The sequence below is a fragment of the Carcharodon carcharias genome, chromosome 32 (assembly GCF_017639515.1).
Source record: "Carcharodon carcharias isolate sCarCar2 chromosome 32, sCarCar2.pri, whole genome shotgun sequence".
Taxonomy (NCBI): Eukaryota; Metazoa; Chordata; class Chondrichthyes; order Lamniformes; family Lamnidae; genus Carcharodon; species Carcharodon carcharias.
This window is the reverse complement of record NC_054498.1, coordinates 2,389,768-2,411,197: the sequence shown is the minus strand read 5'-3', so window position 1 is coordinate 2,411,197 and position 21,430 is coordinate 2,389,768. Positions and strand designations below refer to the sequence as shown.

The window sequence follows — 21,430 nt, the reverse complement described above, 5'->3', positions numbered from 1 at the left end:
TCTTGAGCTGCCAATTATGAGGCCCTATCATCAGTACACGCAGTAATGCATGTCCATCAGGCTCATTATAACATTTTCAAGTTAATTGGGGAAAGCATCCATTAGTGCATTTGAGGTATCTGCACAATGATCCAGACATAGTCCCTGAATGGAATCGTGCTGCATAGGAAGCTCCTTCCCATGTTTCTGTTCATTAACTTAAAAGGGATTACCTTGCTGTCAATAGCTGCTGTGTTTATTTGCAGGTATTTTGGTGTTTCTTTGTTCTTGATTACCCATTTGGTTTGCAAAAATTCCACTTAAAAATAGCTTCTTAATGCCATAACCCAGAATTTGATAGCTTGCCACTATTTAGAGCCAGTTCCCCATTAAGCTGCCCACATTTTATTTTTGCAAAAATATACTTTATTCATAAAATATCTAAAACAACATTAAAAACCATTCCAAAATGGGCATTACTGTAAGTGCAATGATATTGAAATTTCTACATGGATCATGTTGCATTCTGAGGTGCATGTAATATTTGCAATATACGTTCAATATGAGGCATATAGTCCAAGGGGTTCCAGACAATTTCCAGCCTCTCGGTGCACCATGGCTGAAAGGCCTTAGATAGTGCCTATGCAGCGGCTGCCCCAAAATTTAGTGCATCCCTCAGCACGTAGTGCCATTTTATAAAGCAAGGCCAGCTTACTGCACTATAGGTGTGTGCAATGCTTAAATAGCATTGGCCATTGAAGAGAAGACCCTATTATCAAAACAAAAACAGAATTACCTGGAAGAACTCAGCAGGTCTTTTGCAGGTATTTGCTGAGTTTTTCCAGGTAATTCTGTTTTTGTTTTGGATTTCCAGCATCCGCAGTTTTTTTGTTTTTAACCCTATTATCAACCCCATTGTGATCAGTCTGACTGACAGAGGAAGGACAGGCTACATGCATAGTGGAGCTTTACACTAATGAGTGTGTGGACCTCACAGCAATGAGAAATACGGCTCAATGCACAAAATTCCGTGAAATAAGCATTATTGCATTATACATTTGAATCCATCATCTGATGCAACACTTACTACATACCAGCTTGACTTGTGTGTACAGAAAATGGAAAGTTTAAAGGCAAAAGGAATCTGGACCAATTAAGTAGATGGATTAAGGAACAGCAGATGGTCAGGACGTGAAGTTAGATAGATAACCTTGAATTTTGGCCAATTTATTTTTGGGGGTGGGATAAATTCTTTTCAGGAGATTAAATTGATTTGGATATGATCCATAATTGCTCATGCCATATATGGCTGTGGAATAAACAAACTCAACAAGCCAAATTATATTTCTTGTTTTCTTTTGTCATGCAGTCAATCCTTAAAAATCCTGTACCCAGAATTTCCTCATGGCTTCTCCTGCTTTGTCACTGTAACTTTGAAGCAGATTTTGTTTATGTGTGTAAATGAAGATTCTGTTGAACATTGCCAAAGTGTGTGAGAAAACCCGAGGAAACTCTTGGTGCTAGACTAGCTTCATGCACTTCTGCAAGAATCAGCACTTTAAACTGTTGACTCTGGAAATACCCAAGTCAGGGAATTTATTTGTGGTTGAATGCATCACTATTTTCCAGACTACACTGTTCTAAGTCAGTCTGAAGTGTAGACTCCAACATAAGTGCATGGAGCCATTCTGGGATGTACATGAACTAAACCCATAAAACAAGTTAGCATAGCTGGTTGGAATACAAGTGGCACTCAAATGGCTCATTTATGTGGCAGGAAAGTGAGATAAGTCTGTGCATTGAAAGCACTAACCAAGGATTTCTTCTCTGTTAATCCAATTATGATAATTATTTTGAGACATTTCACTCAGTGTGAAAAACTATTCACACTGACAGTTGCCCATCTAAGTGACCATGAGTATCATTATTATGGCTCTATCTCACAATTAGTATAAATACAAATTATCTCACATAATACTGTACCTGCAATGCTCCAGCATACAACTCCATCAGCAGGTAGTCACTATGACCTGAAGCCAGGAAAAGAAGCCCATTTTGTCTACTGGTCAGGAACTTCATGGAGAGCCTGCTGGAGGTAAAAGCCCCAAGCTCCCTCACTTCCATGTAACTCTCTCCAAAGAAAGATACTGCAACAAACAATAAAATATAAGTCTACATGAACGCAAAGAAAGTAGCACAAAATAGATACATTTTCTTCTTGCCAATCTCCCTCAATGGTTTCTTTGTCATCATTAGACTTTTAATTGTAGTTTTTTATTGAATTCAAATTTCACCATCTGTCATCGTGGGATTTGAATCTGGATCCCCTGGGGATGTCTCTTGATTATTAATCCAGTGGCAGTACCACTAAGCCACTGCCTCCCCATTGCCACTCCCTGGTCCCTTAATGCCAGGTTCAATTGCAGCATCCCTATTATGACCCTGATCAGTGAACACTGCACAAGCTGCAGATCAAACTTGGGAATTTCTATATAGGAGCACCTAAATAACACTGTTATGTGCTGTTAAGTGCTGCAAAGCACTTTGAGATGTCCTGAAGTTGCAAAATATGCTACAAAAATACAAGTTCTCTCTCTCTCTCCTACACGGATAAGACAAAATTAGCAACAGTGCCCAAGGTGGAGAAAATCACATCATGACATTGTAAGCAAGTTTGAGAAAAAAAGTGCAACTGAGAATACGAGTGATTGGGTAAAGAGGTGAATATGTGTGAGTAAGATACAGCGTGGGTGGCTGGGGAGAGGAAGAAAGAGGGTGTGTGCACTCTTTTTCCAGAATATCTATAATCTAAGTTGCTAAAAAGGCTCCATTCTTTTGCATGGAAAAAATCTCGGTGATTTGGCTGCAGTCTGCTATTCATCAGTTTGTGCAGAGCAGAAGTAGTGAGCGAGTACAAGTGCTGTTTTATGATGGGCCCAATAGAATGACTCACTATTTCCTGAGTAGCTAGTTTCCCCCCAGATTATTTGTTTCTCTGACAGAATGTCTAAAAGGCTGAAATAGGTTGTTGGGCAGCAGTGCCATTAAAATATGATCCAACATCATCACAAAGCCTTACTTGAGGATAGCAGGCACTGACTAGCCCAATAGTTCTGTGCTTTATAGCAAGTGATTATGATTTACTCAAAGGAACTCTGCTTGCAGCTGTAGGACCAATCTACTGAAAGACTTCACAGAGCATGCATGCTTTCAGAAGCAAATGTACATCAAACAATAATCACAAACAGTGTCTTTTTCAAATACTACAAGGGCAATTTTTTCAGATGTACATTTAGTTCTAGGGTGAGCATTTGACATTTTAGTTGCTTAACTAGAATCTGCAGCTTTCAACGTATTTTGCCCTTACACTGTATTCAACAATGACAGGAATATCAACAAATGGTATCAGTAGCATTAACACTTTTTATTACACGGTCGTTTCACTGTTGGTCTGGCTCCGATTCCCCTAATGTGCTTCCCTTTTCTCCCCTGGCTGAAGTACCATGATGTTGAGCATCTTTTCACATAACTCCATTGAATTGCCATTCTTCACACATTATCAACCTAAGTATTTAGATTTGGCCAGCTATTTTACCATGAAGGTTCTCCCAATTCTAGTCTACATAGGGAAGAATATTTCCCTTGTTGGTGGGTGCATGCCCAACCCGAATGGGAGTAAAATAGTGCACGATGACTTTGGGCAAGCATCCCAACGTCATCGCACACTCTCGAGATATTTTGCTCAGTGGGCAGGCACGAGAGGTGGCAGCGCACTTGCCAACAATTAAGAGACCTATTAAGGCTCTTAATTAATTAATTATTTGGAATTTTTTGCTGTTCAGTTGGCAGGTGGGCGAATAGGCCTTTGCATTTTTGGTGAGAGTCATTTGTGAGGACATGTTTTTATTATTTTTCAACTCTTCATTTATAATGTGAAAAAATCTTCAGCTCTCTGAGGCAGCTCTGTGCCTTCAGCGAGCTTTCACTGAGCACACCTGTGCACATGCGCTGACTTCCATGCCCGCCCTCCTCCCCCACCCCCCAGACAGCGCTGAGCGTTTCAGCGTGATTCACACTGGTTGGCCATTAATTTGCCAGCCAGCATGAAATTGCGGTCGGGGCCCAATCATGGGCGGCGGTCCATTGCGTAGCCGTTCCTGGGCCCGCCCACCCAATGATGTAAAGACTCTGCCCATAATATCCAAACATGCACACTTTCCAACAGGGGTCACTGGATAGCAATGGGGAACAAATCCTGGTTAATTTTTCTTTTGTTCACAAATACCAAGGCTTTGAAACAGTGCTGACCACAACATCTAGGCCGATATAATGTCTTTGTCCTTTACGTTCTTTCATTCAGGATTGTAACTCTGGGGTTAATGAAAAGAAGTAGACCTGAAGGCTTCTAGAATAGACTGTATTTCTAGGTTATTCAGAGCCACCTGTAATGTGTTAGTGCTGTGGAATGGAAGCAGCATCCTGTGGCCTCTCTGAAAGAGACTGCTAATTCTGTGTTGGTAAAAGCTGAATAAGACAGAGCTTGAGTATTGGTCCATATCCAGCAAGAGTGAACTTGAGACTACAAAAACCCAATTAACAAAGGATCCTTAAAGATTTTCAATCCATCAGTCTGGATCAGATTTGAACCCAGAAGTGAAAAACTTATTACTAACACCTTATGCTAATTATTTTCCCCTATCACAAACCTTTTTAAATTAACCCATCCACTGAAACTCTCTTGACCTGTTGCCAATATCAGTATTTCCACAATATTCATCTGTTTCCATTATTAGGCTGCAAAGTCTGTTTTTATATTCAGTGTATTCTTTCAAACTGAAATTTTAACGTGTTCTACAATTGTTTAATTGATTATTCTGACCTTCATCTATGAAATTCTTATGGAAACATTTTACTTGATAATTGTTTTGCATGTGAGACTCATTTGTGGTTAGTTGTGATGTTGTCCTAAAGTCTTGCTATCCAACAGCTTACATAGCAACATAGAAAAATAGGAGCAGGAATAGGTAATTGGGCCCTTTGAGCCTGCTCTGCCATTCAATATGTTCATGGCTGATCCTCTATACATAGTATGAGTTATATGTTCTTCTTACTTAAAAGTATTACTCATGTTGCTTGACAAGAACAACAGGTGCTGACTAGAAACTAAGTAACTTAGGGGGATTGGGTTGGAAGATTTTTATGAGGCCTTTTTAGGTAGTGATAAAGGGAACAAGACCAAGTGGAAGACAATTCCAGAGGCCACACATCCTAGTTCAAAAACTGACCACTGATAGTGGTATGGAAAACAACAAGAATCCAGAGTGGAAGAACAAAGGGTACATTCTGATGTATACAGCTAGAGAAGACAACCCAAAAGGGTGGGGTGAGGCTGTGAAGCGTTTTGAAAGAAAAAATGTCAGAGATAAGGAGAAAGCGTGCAAACCTCTGAGACCAATCAACACCCTGGTGAAATGTATTTGTTCAACAGAGATCGGAGATTGAATTTAGGATCTTTCTGGTCTCTTTGTGCAATATCAGACCACACAGTGCTGTGCTGGCCTGTATAGCTCAATATTGAGCGATATGCTCCAGACTGCAAAGACTGAAAGAGACCTTATGATGCTCTGAAATCTGTCTACTGGCCCCAGTCTACAGCTGAGTACTCCTATCATCAAAACCACTAATAGCAACACTAAGAGAATGCAAACAAATATCCATATATCCATTCAGTAACAATATCTGCAGCAGAAAGACACCATTGGAGAAGGAATTTTTATATGGCATCTTATAACATCAAACATCTTTATTAGCTTTGGAGTACAATAGCTGTTGCCATGTGTAAGCATCTCATGACAGTCAATTCCTTTTTAAGTCAGTATATTTAGAGTCAAATGCTGCATAATGCTAACAAGGATTTAATGCAAGCACTGGATATGTGGCAAGCAGTGGTTTTGGTGATAACCCAGAGAATATTAGACCTGTTGGAAAAATGCAGCTGGAGAGGAACAGAACAAAATATGTTGAAGAAACACAAAGAATACCAGTCAACCTTAACTCTGAAACAAGACAACTTCAATTGACAGTGTGCACATTCCACCAGAACTTAGTCACTATCTCTATATGGCACCGAGGCTGGAAATTTAATATGTGCTCACTGGAATAATTTATATTTAACACAGAAAATAACCTCCCATCCCAGGTGACTTAGTAAGTACATGTATCCCTCAGTGTGGTGGTGATCTGTACAGAAGAATGGTCACTTGGTAATGTACCAAAGTGTTTCTACTATCCGTAGAGCTGTATCGCAGAAAGAATTAGCACTTTGAGCAGAGATGGGGCAAACAAGGAGAAAAGTAATATAATGAGCAAAATTGGAACTTCACCAAGGGGCCAGTATTCAAGGATTAACAACAGCAAAGCTCATCTCACAGATCCCATTAATTAATATTTATAAACAATATTGTTAATCTAATTCTGTCTTACATTTCAACCAGGCAACTGTACCTCATGGAATATGCTCATCCTCTGAATCACTTTGAAAATTGGCAGATAATCAGTGCAAACCTGCTCTTGATTTTTAATGTTTCCTGCTTACAATTACTTTCTAACAGGCTGAGTTCAGCAGAATTAAAATACCCTTCTAAAAACCATTTCAGGAAGCGTATTTGATAAATTTTTATTTATATAAATTTAAACACATGGGGAAGAAAAAAATAGTAATCTATTTGCCATTAGAAAATTAATTAATAAATGCCCTGCTTCTGAGTAATTGGTAAGTTCACTTTAAATGTAATCAAGTTGGTGTGCCGAGGTCAGTCATTTCCTTAAAGAATAAGTGTCAGGTTTGAGGAGTACAACAGGGCACTTCTATTATGGTCCCACTGTTATCTTTCCCTTAATAGCTGCCTGCATAACTCTGAATGTGGGAAGTTAGTTTCTTATTCACCCCACGGGAGCACTCCTCCAACTTCATATTTCTGAATAATCAAATGCATCCCCCTCTTCTATTCCCAAACTAATAAAATTGCACTCTAAATCCATCTGTTTGGATAGAGACTTGCTGACCCAAATGAGGCTTACAGGACATCAGAAAAACAAAGTGAACATGCATCTTAAACATCCTGTTTATAAATTATTAATTTTAAAATATCTCTGTTATGCTAGTAATGAAGAGACTTCCTATTCTGTACTAACACCATGTTCAAGGCCCTGACTTCTGATTTGCAGTATCAAACGCACTAGCAGTAAATAAAAATTTGGGATTACTAGCTTTTAGGTAACATGGAGAACTGAAGTTATTTGGTCAAATATACATATAGAAAACAAGAAACTGCAAATTATGTGGTTAGATAATCATCATCAGGAGAAAGCTGGGACTTTATGCAGAGCTTTAGAGAGGAAATTGGTCTCTCCTGGTCAGAACCAATAGCTAGGGTTTTTTGCTGGTCACTTTGTTAGATATTTATCTGGCTTAATGTGTGCTTTTTCCTTCTTCCTTGAAGTTAATATTTGTGCGTTCAAGTTGAATGCAGGTTATTTTTTCAACCTATTATCACTATTAACAGCACATAGAAAATACATTTCTTAAAATGTCAAATATATTTATTTCATGCATAAAATTGAAATTTAGCCCTGGAGGAATCTTACAATGGACACATTTGACACCTTTCTCACGGGATAGGAAATTTCTTCTGGCTGATATATTAAACAAACTGTAAGCTGGATCTTTGTAACAGATATCCAATTTTGTCACACACAGCACAAAGAATCTTTCTTCCTGCCAGTTAAGCTACTAACAGTCACTACTGGAAAGCTGGACTAATTAGTTACAGATGCAAGGAAAGTGTGCATCATGCCACCCTCGCGCTTATTTTACAGCAGCACAGGGACTGGAGTCCCTGAACAGAAAAGGTCCTGCCGATACAGATGGTTATAATAAAGGAAAGGCAGGAAGCTGTGAAGAAAGTAACGTTATTCTAAAGAGTGGAGAACTTCTTCATCGCTCAACAACCAACTGTAACTCAACATAGTCCACTATGTCTTGCTCTGTTTATTGTAAAGCAATGGCTAAATGCAAGTTCTTATTGAAACATCATGTTCAGTGACTGCAGATTTGCCAAGGTACCTGGTACCAGAATGGGCAGGTACTTGAGCCAATGTCCACCATAACTGCATCATTAAAAATCATTAATAAACTTGCCGAATGGGTGTGTAAATGGCAAATGTTTCTCCTGGCCCAGAAGTAATACAATAAAAGGTGGTTACCTCATGGATTCAGCCCTTCTCACCTCCTTTTACCTGCCCAGATTCCCTAGGCTTTTGGCTTCTATTTGTTAAAATTAAAAAATAATTTTAAATGGAAGCGCACAGCTTCCTGAAAAGATTTTAGTGATCAACCTGCCTTTTGAGAGCAATTTGTCACCCACTTCCTGACCTTCCCCTGTGAAATTTTTTGTGGGCAGGTTGGAGGTGGGTTGGGGTCTGGTTTGTGAATTAGACAATTTTTACCTTCTTTCCTATCCCCTACCCACCCTTCCTTGGAAGTTAAAACTCCCTCAATGATGCATATACTCAGTCTCACATTCACTGATGAATGCACCCATTATCACTGACATTCACTCATAGACTGTCACAACTATTGGTGTATGTACTCTGTCCCAATTCCACTTAAGCACAGAAATAGTCTCACATATTAACAGATACATTCACACTCTGTCTGACACAATCAGGTTCACAGGCTAATTTATTCTTAATCACAGATAACAGTAGACACCAAGTTTCTGCCCTGAATCAGATTGTCAATTAGTGGCATTGACACATGGTACCCATCTGTTACTGGATGCATTGTAACCACAGAGAGACAATCCCAATGCTTCTCATGGAATTCCGCGGACAGACAATCCCAATGCATCCTGTGCAATCACACAGGCTGGCAATCCCTGTGTATTTGGTGTACTGTAAGCTCTCAGGATCTTTATTAGTGGAAAGTTTATTCTTTCCCATGTATTTTTAGCTGTGTAGAGTGAACTGAGGAATATGCTGGTCAGATAGTTGTGACATAGTGAAACAGCCTCGGCCTTTCATTAAAAGTTGGAAAGGATGACTAACAGATAATTTGGTTTCCATGAGTTTAGTCAAACAGGATTTGGTTTTATAATGTATGCCTTAAATACATTTCTGTTAAAAGATGTAAAGAAAGAAAACTCCAAGAAAAACTGGGCTTGGTCACTGTGGTGCACAGATTCCTAAAGGTCAAGATAATAAATACTATTGATATGCCATTTCCAATTCATGTAAGGATGTTGATGCTTCCCTTAAAATACAAATTAATTCATACTCTTTGTTCCTCTGAAGGTAGATTTATGATTTAATTTATAGTAAAATTGTTTCATGTCTAATTTACAATATGTTATAGTCGTGACATTTGAGCTAGTTCTGAGCTGGAAGAGTGGAAAAGTATGTAAACTAACCATTGGATCATCCAATTCTAATCTAACCTTCTACTGGAATTACTCATTTTATTCAGTTTTTAAACCTAATTTTTTAACAGGATGCAAGGACTGGATGATTGACTGTCCTTTTTTCTCTGGGATCCATGTTCAGTTCCAGCCCAGACTGATAGCATGAAAATCTCCCTCACCTTTTGACTGTAAACTTCCCAAGTGAGTTTGTGTAGTCTCAGTCCAATTCCTACTCACAAATTGGCAATTTCTCCCAGAGGTCCACAAAGATGGACACTATGGGAAAAAAAAAGTGTCACAAGGATCCAGTGGTAGGTGCCAATCTGACGTAGGAACTGAGACACATTGTAGCAGTGAGAGTAAAATTGTATTTGCTGTATACCTCAGGTACTACTACAACAGAAATAAAACAAAACATGTAGCCCTGCTTTTAAAAGTTTATGCCCACATTGCAGCTGGTGAAACCCCACAGGGGGCTGCTTCTACCAACTTCTGCCTGAATCTGTACTGTGTAACACTACTACTTATCGGTTAGAAAATAGTCTGTTGCTTTACTGCAGATAATAGCACACCTCAGTTTACAATATCTTGAAAGGGTGAAATTTGTGTCTGCACTTGGTGCAGAGTGAAGTTTGCTGTAGAACTGCCAAAATAGCTTATTTTGTCAGCTTGAAAGTGGTGCATACTTTTCACAGCTCTTTCATGTCAAGGCATTACAATTCAGTCAGAACCTTTGACAGCACCTTCCAAACCCAGGACCTCTACCACCTAGAAGGACAAGGGCACCACCTGCAAATTCCCCTCCAAGTCAAATACCATCCTGACTTGGAACTATATCGCCATTCCTTCACTGTCACTGGGTCAAAATCCTGGGACTCTCTTCCTAACAGCACTGTGGGTGTTCCTACAATACATGAACTGCTGCGGTTCAAGAAGGTGGATCCCCATCGCCTTCTCAAGGGCAATTAAGGATAAGCAATAAATGCTGGCCTAGCCAGCAACACCCACATCCTGAGAACAAATTTTTAAAAGTTAACAGTTAAAAGATATGCAAGAGCCATATACAAAGGTTATGTAATATTATGTACTGGATTACTGGGGTCTACGGTGTCAGTATATATTAAATGTGTTTCAGGACGTGAGTATATGTTCTAGGCCGACCAACATTTCAGTGCAATAAAGAAAGGAAAAAGAAAAGACTTGTATTTAAAACGTGCCTTTCACATCCTCAGGACATCCCAAAGCGCTTTACCACCAATAAATTACTTTTTGAAGTGTAGTCACTGTTGTAATGTAGGAAACATGATTGCCAATTGTGCATAGTAAGCTCCAACAAACAAAAACCTATGACCAGATTATCTATTTCTTTTGATGGTTGATTCAGGGATAAATGTTGGTTGTGGAATAAATATTGGCCAGTTGAGTCTTGCCAAAGTTAGGGGTGATAGCTTGCAGATGAGACATTAAGTTGTTTGTTCTGGTAGTTCAAATGGACGTAAGAAATTCCATAGCAATACAATACTCAAAGGAGAATAGGGTGTTCTCCTGATCAACGTTCCTCCCTCAGCTAAAACTGCCAAAATATTGGATTTTTGTAATTCATTCCAATTGCTGTTTGTGGGAATTGCTTTTTAATTGATTGTGAAGATTTTGGCAGTTCCACAGCAAACTGCACTTTGCACCAAGTGCAGACACAAATTTCACCCTTTCAAGATATTGTGAGGTGTGCTGTTATCTGCAGTAAAGCAGCTTTGAGATATCCTGAAGTCATAAGTTATCCCCTTTTAATTTTATAGATGCTGCACATTTACAATAGATTAACTGACAGCAAAAAGCAAGAGGTTGAGATATCATCCAAGAGTCTAACTTGAGCTATTAATCAATAGCAAGATGTACTTTTGACTTGGAACAAACTGCACACTGTATTTTATCCTTTATGGTATTAAGTTTAATGTTACTTGCTATTGTTTATCATTTCTGTCTTTTTTGTTGGCAAGGGTGTAAATGGTGGTTGAAAGACTCCCAAGTTCCAATTGCTAGTCTTGTACATACTTTATTTCAGCAGAAATGATTAATTCTGGTTTCATACTAAGTCCCTAAGCCCCTTTATTAGTCTTGATTCCCTCATTTGAAAAAATTCACATGACGTCTGGTGGAATGTGAGGGTTGGTAAACATGGGGTGAGGACAGATTAGCCTTGATTGTCAACCATTCTGCCAATGCTCACTGTATTTGCTGGTGTGAAGAAAACATTCAGTGTCCAGTAGCCAGTGAAACTGTATCCTAGTTAAATATCTCACCTTCAGGAGAGATGGGGAGAAACTGGAAAAGGAAACATATTTACTATAACATGACTCATTCGACTTCAACATCAATTAATAGAAATTATTACCCAGGAAATGAAGTCAAGTTATCCATAATTAATAGAGATGTAATGAATTATGTCAATTATATCATTGCAATTCTTCTACAGGGGACACACAAAGTTTATTTTATGGACTCTCGTCAGCAAAAGATTACCGGATAGATGTTGACAGTGCAAGTTAGCAGCCTGTTTTAAAGTTAATGAAAATAAAAATTGGGAGAGATGTAAAATGCATTACCGACTTGCTATAATGTGCTTTACACTGACGCAAAAAAGTCAAGATCTATCCCTATGAACATTGAATCTGAACAAAAGAAAATACCTGATACTCCATTGGGAGGTCTTGTGGTACAATGCACAGCATCACTGCATCTGAGCCAGAAGCTCCATGTATAAGTCCCACCCCAGGACTTGATGACCAAGGAAAACGAGTTCATACCATGGCCAAATAGGTTGATTATCAACCTGCAAATGCATCCAACAGACACCAATGGCAGGCAGCAAGAACAGAAATTCCTGGTCAGCCATGTGTTGGAAAGAAAGTTGGAGCCTCTACCATCATTATCCATAGCTCTAGGCTACAATGTGCATGTAAAAGTGCATGTTGCCACAGCAACTCAGACTCCCTGAGTGATTTGTAACACACTACCACCATCTAGTACTACACAATAAACCCACAAGTTGCTCCAAAAATGTCACTGAGTGATTTCCTGCTCTCTTTGCCCATTGCAACACTCAATTCTTTACCAAATATTCCCAAACGCCTATCTCTCAATCACATAAACATTCACTTCCTACAAGTGGTGAAGAACAGAAAGAGTAACATTCATCAGTATAATTCAGTGTTCAATTATAACTAACTCTAGAGCTATACAAAAAGTTCTATTTTAGAACTGGACTGTTCACCCAATCTTAAAAATGTATGTTAAGTTTCTGCTGTAAGGAAAACCATCAAAGAAAGGAAATGGGCCTTGGTTTAACTCATACAATTTAAAACAGAATGAAAGGGTATATATGAAACTGGAGAAGGAAAGTGTTTAAGAGGCTGAACAGCGTTGTACCATGCAGACAGTGTCCTTGATCACCCAGTGATCATGGAAGGCTTTCACAGAATGGTCACAAAGAGTTAACATTCAACACAATTAGGTATAGATGAAGCCAAAATTTATACTAGGGATATGCAGCCAATCTGGCAGAGCAAGACTGAAATGGAAGGCACAATTCCAAATTCAGGAATGTTGATATTTGACTCAAGTTGAAAAGAAATTGCCAGTGCATACCATTTTCTACATAACAGAAGACAACTTCTTATATCTCCTGGCCAGGAGAAATTGTAAACAAAAATTAATCTAATCTCCAGTCCTAAGGGTATGAAAATCTGACAACATTCTAGGGTTGGGCAGAAAATCTTAGCTTTTTGTGAAGGAATGCGTTTCCATGCTCGTATTGCTTTAAGAATCTAAGATGGCATGGAATGAAAATCCCAATTAAACCTGTTTCTTCAATAGATCATTTATAATCCTATTCTTTCTGCTTTCTACAGAAACCATTAATCTCCTGAAGAAAGATTTGGCAAAAATTCTCATTGCTGCCCCCTCTCAAAGGACAAATGTAGTAGAGCTCACTAATCCTATATTATTCATTCTCAGCTTGGCAGTACCATGGGCCCAGTAACTCAGGAACCATCATGTTCTACTCAGTTCAGATTGTCAATCAAACATTGTTCATGTTAAATTTAACCTTTACTTTTGGAGAATTTAATCATTGGGCCCTTTTGATTCCAAGCTCAAATTAAACTAATTTCTCTTCTTTTACCTTCAGCAGTCAATGAGTCAGGAAACCCATTGCTAGAAATTATCATCCAGCCAAGTGGAGACCTCTCACTAGAAGCATTCCCCTTTAGAATTTTAAAAAGCGCATTTGAGAAACTTTAGAAGCTCAGAACATGTTGTTCTAGACATTTTGCCAGAACATTGATGCCAAACTTATAAGCTATCAGTCTCTTTAGTTATATTTTGCCACTAATACAAAATTAATCTTACCAGCATCAAAGATGTTTGAAAATTACAGATGGAAGGAAGATTACAGGTATCATGAGAAATTGCCGAGCACACGAGAGATATGACTCAATCCAGTAATGGGATGTGAGTTAAACGTGAGGCATACTGTTCCTAAAACATGCCTAATATAACACTAAGTGGGAGCAAGTCCAATAAATAGAACTTATAAAAAGTGTTTCATGTTCTCAAAGATTTTTTTTTAAAATACATTTCTCTGTATAAGATGAAGAAAATTCTTCTGGGAAACTTCTGTAAAAGATTAATTTCAGCAAGAAAGTATCCAGCTGAGTCATTGTCATTGAGTCTATTGCCTATTAGCCCTAATTCAAGACAAAACACTGTCAATTACTTATAGAAAAGAAACTACCTTCTGTAATTATGTAGAAAGAAGATTAAAGAACAAAGGGGATGCTATTATCACTATTTCCTCATATAACCAACTTGAGATTACACCTAAATCTGAAAAATTTAGAATAACTTTAGTACCATTGAATGTTAATTTTTAATTAAGATATTTACCTTGAGTAAATTGTTAGAATAAATTTTGTAGAAGACTTTGTGAAATGAAATTCTGCTGTTTTCAGGCTAATTGCTCTATCCTCTATTGGTTGTGTTTATTAGCTGTGCTGAAGTACTGATACAGAAACAAATAACTAGATACAAAGCTGATGGTACAATGTACATGAAGTTGCCTTGTGTGTACTTATTCCTATTCAGGTGTATTGCACAGGGCCCCATGGTCCAAAAGCCTAAACTTGTATTCCTTATGTTGGAGTGCAAAGGATGATTTTAATGAAACACCAATTGGGAGGGAAGAATAGGCAGATGGATTTGGGATTGGACCATAGAAAGCAGAAGAGAAAAATGTTGAGAACATTTACAAAAGCAGGGAGGGAGGAGTTAAGGTGGGAAGAATTTGGGGAGAGAATTCTAGGAGGAAGGACCAAGCTGGCTGAAAGAGTGGTGGAGCATTGAGGGAAGCAGACCAGCTTCAGAGAGATAAATCTGAGCTTCCCAATTACTTAATCAGATTTCCCAGTACGATAGCAAGGGAGGTGAAAGACGCAGGTGCCAGAACTATAACAAGCGTGAGTGCAGAGGGGAGGAGGGCACAGAATGAGCAGTGACCAGCAACAACTTAAAGTTTTAACAAAGAAGCACTATTTGTTGCATATAGAGTTCAGTAAACAATTTTAAAGGTTTGACTACAGTGCATCTGATAAAACAGAGCACAGCATCAATAGTCCATGCTGTGGTCAGGTGTGAACAAACTTCAGAAAGGAGCCAGAAAGGGACATAAGGCTCTCAATTTGCATAGGCAATGAGCCTAACAACTGTTTCAGGCAGAGACCCTGGGTAGCTACAAGGCACTCTAACCCACATGGTATGTGGCATCCATCTAGCACAGACTGTATGCTTGTATGCTGCACCGGATCTTTCAGTATTTGTTTTTATTGCCTTATAATCAGGTCCTATGCTATCCAATGTTTTGGCCATAATTCCGCCAAGTGCCTCTGCTGACCATTCCTCTGCTGCAGATATATCACAAATGATTGTGTGCAGTTGTTTATTACCTTCACTGATTACATTTTGGGTCTGTACTCAGTCTACACATTCCCCGTCTTAAAATTTTAAAAACACAAATAAGACCATGTGAATATTAACAGATTGTCGGGTATTTTTTAGAGAGTTTGTAACTTTCAGTTAGAATGGTAAACTGGCTGTAGTGTTTGTCTTGGCCAACAACCAATTTCTCTGAAAGTTTGCCTCCATTAAGGTTATTATTTCTAAAGCATGAGCCAACATCTGGGCTGACTTTCTACTTTATATGGTTCCAAAGTCATAAAGAATGAAGAGTTTGAAGACTGCATAGTAGCTCCATTACTTAACATCCAACCATGTTGTTACAAATCTATTTGCATGCGATTACTTCAGTAATATTAAACATTACCCCCGATGTCAGTTAATAGCAACAATTATGAGTGGTTTAGTCTGTGAACACTCTTAGAATCAGGTCTATTTATGGAAAGGAAGTTTAGCAGAAGTACTTGCACACAGAAGGTCTCCTGTCACAAAAGTAATATAACAACTTTGCCCAGTCCCAACAATACATCATTTTAGACATTGCACCTAGGGTCTGAACTTCAAATCCCAGCCCAGGGGTAAGATCTGAGGTGAAAGGGTTATCCAGTGCATAAATCACAAAAAAATTACATTACTGTATTTTCTAAAATTGAATATTTTATTTGATAACAACACCTTCTACATCACATGTAGTGTCTCTGATTTTGGTTCAATGAATCTCAGAGCCATACGCACACCTCTCATGAGTCACTCCAACCGTAGATCATGCACACCCCATGCACATGAGTCATTCCAACTCATGGCTAAGCTACCACACCTAGATTCACCCTTACCATCCGCAGTCTTATTGAACTGATGCCACTGTGTGGTTAGTTGGATTTTCTGGTGATGAAGTTCCCACTTACTGTCATTCCTAATGGGGATCAATTGTACAATTGTAGTGAAGAAGATTTTCTCAACCATATATTTGCTTTTATTGATTCATGGAATATGCAGGTTGCTGTCAAGGCCAGCATTTATACCTAATTTCCCTAGTGCAATTAATTGGTGAGCAGCCTCCTTGACAACTGAGTGGCTTGCTGGGCCATTTCAGAGGGCAGTTAACAGTTAACCACAAAGGCCAGACCAAGTAAGGACAGCAGATTTCCTTCTCTAAAGGACATTAGTGAACCAGAGGGTTTTTACAGCAGTCTAGTAGTTTCATGGTCACCATTACTGATATTGGCTTTTCATTCCAGTTTATTTAACTAACTGAATTTAAATTCCCCAACTACTGTGGTGGGATTTGAGCTCATGTCTCAAGATCACTTAGTCTAGGCCTCTGGATGAGGAAGGGTCATCGACCTAAAATATTAACTCAGTTGTTTCTCTCTCCACAGATGCTCCCTGACCTGCTAACCATTTTAGGCATTTTCTGTTTTTAACTCTGGATTATTAGTCCAGTTACATAATTACTATGCTACTGTACCGCCTACAGTAGCATAGTACTTATGTCTACTCGCAATGACAAGGCACAAATCCCACTTATCCAGATCAAGTGAATTCAGGTCAAACACCATCTACTTCTTACACTGAAACCTCATTATCAAAACTAAGTGAGAGCAATGTAGCCCTTATTGTACGGGCTCAGCTTACCAAGGTTAAAGTTCCTCCAGTGATTGAAAGAACTTCAGTGTTGTGATGTAGCCAACAGATTTGTACCTATAACCTCTGTAATAACAATAGGACACGAATACCATGAACCTTTCTCTATGCTGCAAACTTCTGTGCTTTTTTTAAATTAATTAATGGGGTGTGGGCTTTGCTGGTTAGGCCAGCATTTATTGCCCATCCCTAGTTGCCCTTGAGAAGGTGGTGGTGAACTGGCTTCTTGAACCGCTGCAGTCCATGTGGTGTAGGTACACCCAAAGTGTAGTTCAGAAGGGAGTTCCAGGATTTTGACCCATCAACAGTGAAAGAACAGCGATATATTTCCAAGTCAAGATGGTGAGTGACCTGGAGAAAAACTTCCAGGTGGTAGTGTTCCCATCTATCTGTTGCCCTTGTCCTTCTAGATGGTAGTGGTTGTGGGTTTGGAAGGTGCTGTCAAAGGACCCTTGGTGAAATCCTGCAGTGCATCTTGTAGATGGTACATGCTGCTGCTACTGTGCGTCAGTGGTGGCGGGGAGGGAAATTTTGTGGATGTGGTGCCAATCAAGCGGCTGCTGTGTCCTGGACGGTGTCAAGCTTCTTGAGTGTTATAGAAGCTGCACTCATCCAGGCAAGTGGGGAGTATTCCATCACATTCCTGACTTGTGCCTTGTAGATGCTGGACAGACTTTGGGGAGTCAGAAGGTGAGTTACCCGTCCCAGGGTTCCTCACCTCAGACCTGCTCTTGTAGCCACAGGATTTATACGGCTAGTCCAGTTCAGTTTCTGGTGAATGGTAACCGCCCAGGATGTTGATAGTGGGGGATTCAGTGATGGTAATGCCATTGAATGTCAAGGGGCAATGGTTAGATTCTCTCTTGTTGGAGATGGTCATTGCCTGGCACTTGTGTGGCATGAATGTTACTTGTCACTTGTCAGCCCAAGCCTGGATGTTGTTCAGATCTAGCTGTATTTGGACATGCACTGCTTCAGTATCTGAGGAGTCACAAATGGTGCTGAACTTCCCACTTCTGACCTTATGATAGAAGGAAGGTCATTGATGAAACAGCTAAAGATGGTTAGGCCGAGAACACTACCCTGAGGAACTCCTGTAGTGATGTCCTGGAGCTGAGATGACTGACCTCCAACAACCATCTTCCTTTGTGCTAAGTATGACTCCAATCAGTGGAGAGTTTCCCCCCTGATTCCCATTGACTCCAGTTTTGCTAGGGCTTCATGATGCCACACTCAATCAAATGCAGCTTTGATGTCAAAAACAGTCACTCTCGCCTCACCTCGGGAGTTCAGCTCTTTTATCCATGTTTGAACCAAGGCTGTAATGAGGTCAGGAGCTGAGTGGCCCTGGTGGAACCCAAACTGGGCATCAGTGAGCAGGTTATTGCTAAGCAAATGCCACTTGATAGCACTGTTGATGACCCCTTCCATTACATTACTGATGATCAAGAGTAAACTGATGGGGCAGTATTTGGCTGGGTCGGATCTATCCTGCTTTTTATGTACGGAATATACCTAGGCAATTTTCCACATAGCCGGGTAGATGCCAATGTTGTAGCTGTACTGGAACAGCTTGGCTAGGGGCGCAACAAGTTCTGGAGCACAAGTCTTCAGTACTATTGCTGGAAAATTGTCAGAGCCTTTCATCTTTGTAGTATCCAGTGCCTTCAGCCATTTTTTGATATCACGTTGAGTGAATCGAATTAGCTGAAGACTGGCATCTGTGATGCTGGGGACCTATGGAGGAGGCTGAGATGGATCATCCACTCAGCACTTCTGGCTGAAGATTGTTACAAATGCTTCAGCCTTATCTTTTACACTTATGTGCTGGGCTCCCCCATCATTGAGGATGGGGTTATTTGTGCAGCCTCCTCCTCCAATGAGTTGTTTAATTGTCCACCACTGTTCACGACTGGGTGCGGCAGGACTGCAGAACTTAGATCTGATCCATTAGTTGTGGGATCACTTAGCTCTGAATATCACTTGCTGCTTGTACTGTTTGGCATGCAAGTAGTCCTGTGTTATAGCTTCACCAGGTTGACAACTCATTTTTAGGTATGCCTGGTACTGCTCCTGGCATGCCCTCCTGCACTCTTCATTGAACCAGGGTTGATCCCCTGGCTTGATGGTAATGGTGGAGTGAGGAATATGCTAGGCCATGAGGTCACAGATTGTGTTCAAGTAAAATTCTGCTGTTGCTGATGGCCCACAGCATCTCATTGATGCCCAGTCTTAAGTTGATAGATGTGTTCGAAATCTATCTCATTTAGCACAGTGGTAGTGGCACACAACATGATGGAGGGTATCCTCAATGTGAGGTAGGATTTCGTCTCCACAATGACTGTGCGGTGGTCACTCCTACCGATACTGTCATGGACAGATGCATCTGCGGCAGGCAGCTTAGTGAGGATGAGTTCAAGTATGTTTTTCCCTCTTGTTGGTTCCATCACCACCTGCCACAGAACCAGTCTATCAGTTATGTCCTTTAGGACTCAGCCAGCTCAGTCAGTACTCTTGGACATCGAAGATGGACATTGAAGTCTCCCACTCAGAGTACATTCTGCGCTCTCACCACCCTCAGTACTTCCTCCAAGTGCTGCTCAACATGGAGAAGCACTGATTCATCAGCTGAGGGAGGGCAGTACATGGTAATCAACAGGACCTGAGGTCAAGAGACTTCATGGAGTCCGCTGTCAATGCTGAGGACTCCCAGGGCAACTTCCTCCCAACTCTAAACCACTGTGCTGCCATCTCTGCTGGGTCTGTCCTGTCAGTGATACAGGACATATCCAGAGATGATGGTGGTGGTAAAAACAAAAAAACTGCGGATGCTGGAAATCCAAAACAAAAACAGAATTACCTGGAAAAACTCAGCAGGTCTGGCAGCATCGGCGGAGAGGAAAAGAGTTGACGTTTCGAGTCCTCATGACTCTTCAACAGAACTAGAACCCCATCACATTCTGAGATCCACTCAGTGCCATGCGCCACCATATGAACACACTCGACCTCTCCCTCCAGCAGCACCGCCGTACCCTTTTTCAAAGCTGCGCGTGCCCCCAGTTTCATTTTATTCTTCGTCTCATCCGACGCCTCAACAAGAAACCTTTTCTCTTTCTCTCAAGTGCTAAGGAACGCAAGCTCCAACAACTCATCGACACCAACACCCATCTAGGACCCTCCACCCCTGCCTGTCCCTCCGTCCCCACCCCATCTTCCAATCCCAGCCCCAGCCGTGTATTCACTATACCCCCTGACCTTCCCCTCTCCGATGCTGAACGTTCAGTGATCAGCAAAGGACTTAGTTTCATACCCTTACGCCCTCACCTCAGTGAATTTCGGGCTAGGCATGATGCTGAACTCTTCTTCCACCATCTTCGTCTCCGGGCTCACTTCTTTGGGCAGGAGTCCTCTCCCCGTTCAACGGATCCTTTCACTCTTATTTATACTAGTTCTGTTGAAGGGTCATGAGGTCTCGAAATGTCAACTCTTTTCCTCTCCGCCGATGCTGCCAGACCTGCTGAGTTTTTCCAGGTAATTCTGTTTTTATGATGATGGTGGTGTCTGGGACATTATTTGTAAGGTATGATTTCGTGAGGATGACTATGTCAGGCTGTTGCTTGACGAGTCTGTGAGACAGCTCTCCCAATTTTGGCTCTGGCCCCAGATGTTATTAAGGAGGACTTTGCAGGGTCGACAGGCTGAGTTTGCCATTGCGGTTTTTGGTACCTAGACTGATGCTGGGTGGTCCGTCCAGTCTCATTCCTTTTTTGAGGATTTGATACAACTGAGTGGCTTGCTAGGTCATTTCAGAGTCAACTACATGGCTGTGGGTCTGGAGTCACAACTAGGCCAGACCAGGTAAGATTTCCTTCCCATTAGTGAACCAGATGGGTTTTTACAACAATCGACAATGGTTTCATGGTCATCATTAGACTTTCAGTTTTTTCTTATTGAATTCAAACTTGAACCCAGGTCCCCAGAGCATTATCCTGGGTCCCTGGGTTACTGGTCCAGTGACAAAACCATTACGCCATCGCCTCTGCCTCATAATTATAGAATGGACAGTAAATACAGGTATAACTGTATAAATGCAGCGCTATATTTAATTGTATACATCAGGAACCACATTATGAATTAACTCTCCACGTATCATCTTTCTCAAATTCCGATGGAGCCGACCTGGAGAATATTTCAAACCAATTAATTTTGTTGATAGCATAGTAAAGGGACCTGCGAATATATTTAACATTTAACTGCAATAAATTCTGCTCTAACCCAGACAGCACTACCCCTTAAGAGAGAGGCAAGGAACACTCCTGGTGGAGTGACTGATGACA

At 40.4% G+C, this 21,430-nt stretch overlaps 1 protein-coding gene across 1 annotated transcript in view; it reads right to left on the bottom strand.

Moving 5' to 3' along the window:
* The window catches only part of LOC121272092 (chondroitin sulfate proteoglycan 4-like), an 84,996-nt gene that overhangs the window by 39,411 nt on the left and 24,155 nt on the right, over nucleotides 1-21,430 (bottom strand). The window contains exon 2 of the mRNA XM_041178535.1: nucleotides 1,963-2,126. Within this exon, the coding sequence (XP_041034469.1) occupies nucleotides 1,963-2,103 (141 nt within the window). The 5' untranslated portion in view covers nucleotides 2,104-2,126. The remainder of the gene's footprint in view (nucleotides 1-1,962; nucleotides 2,127-21,430) is intronic.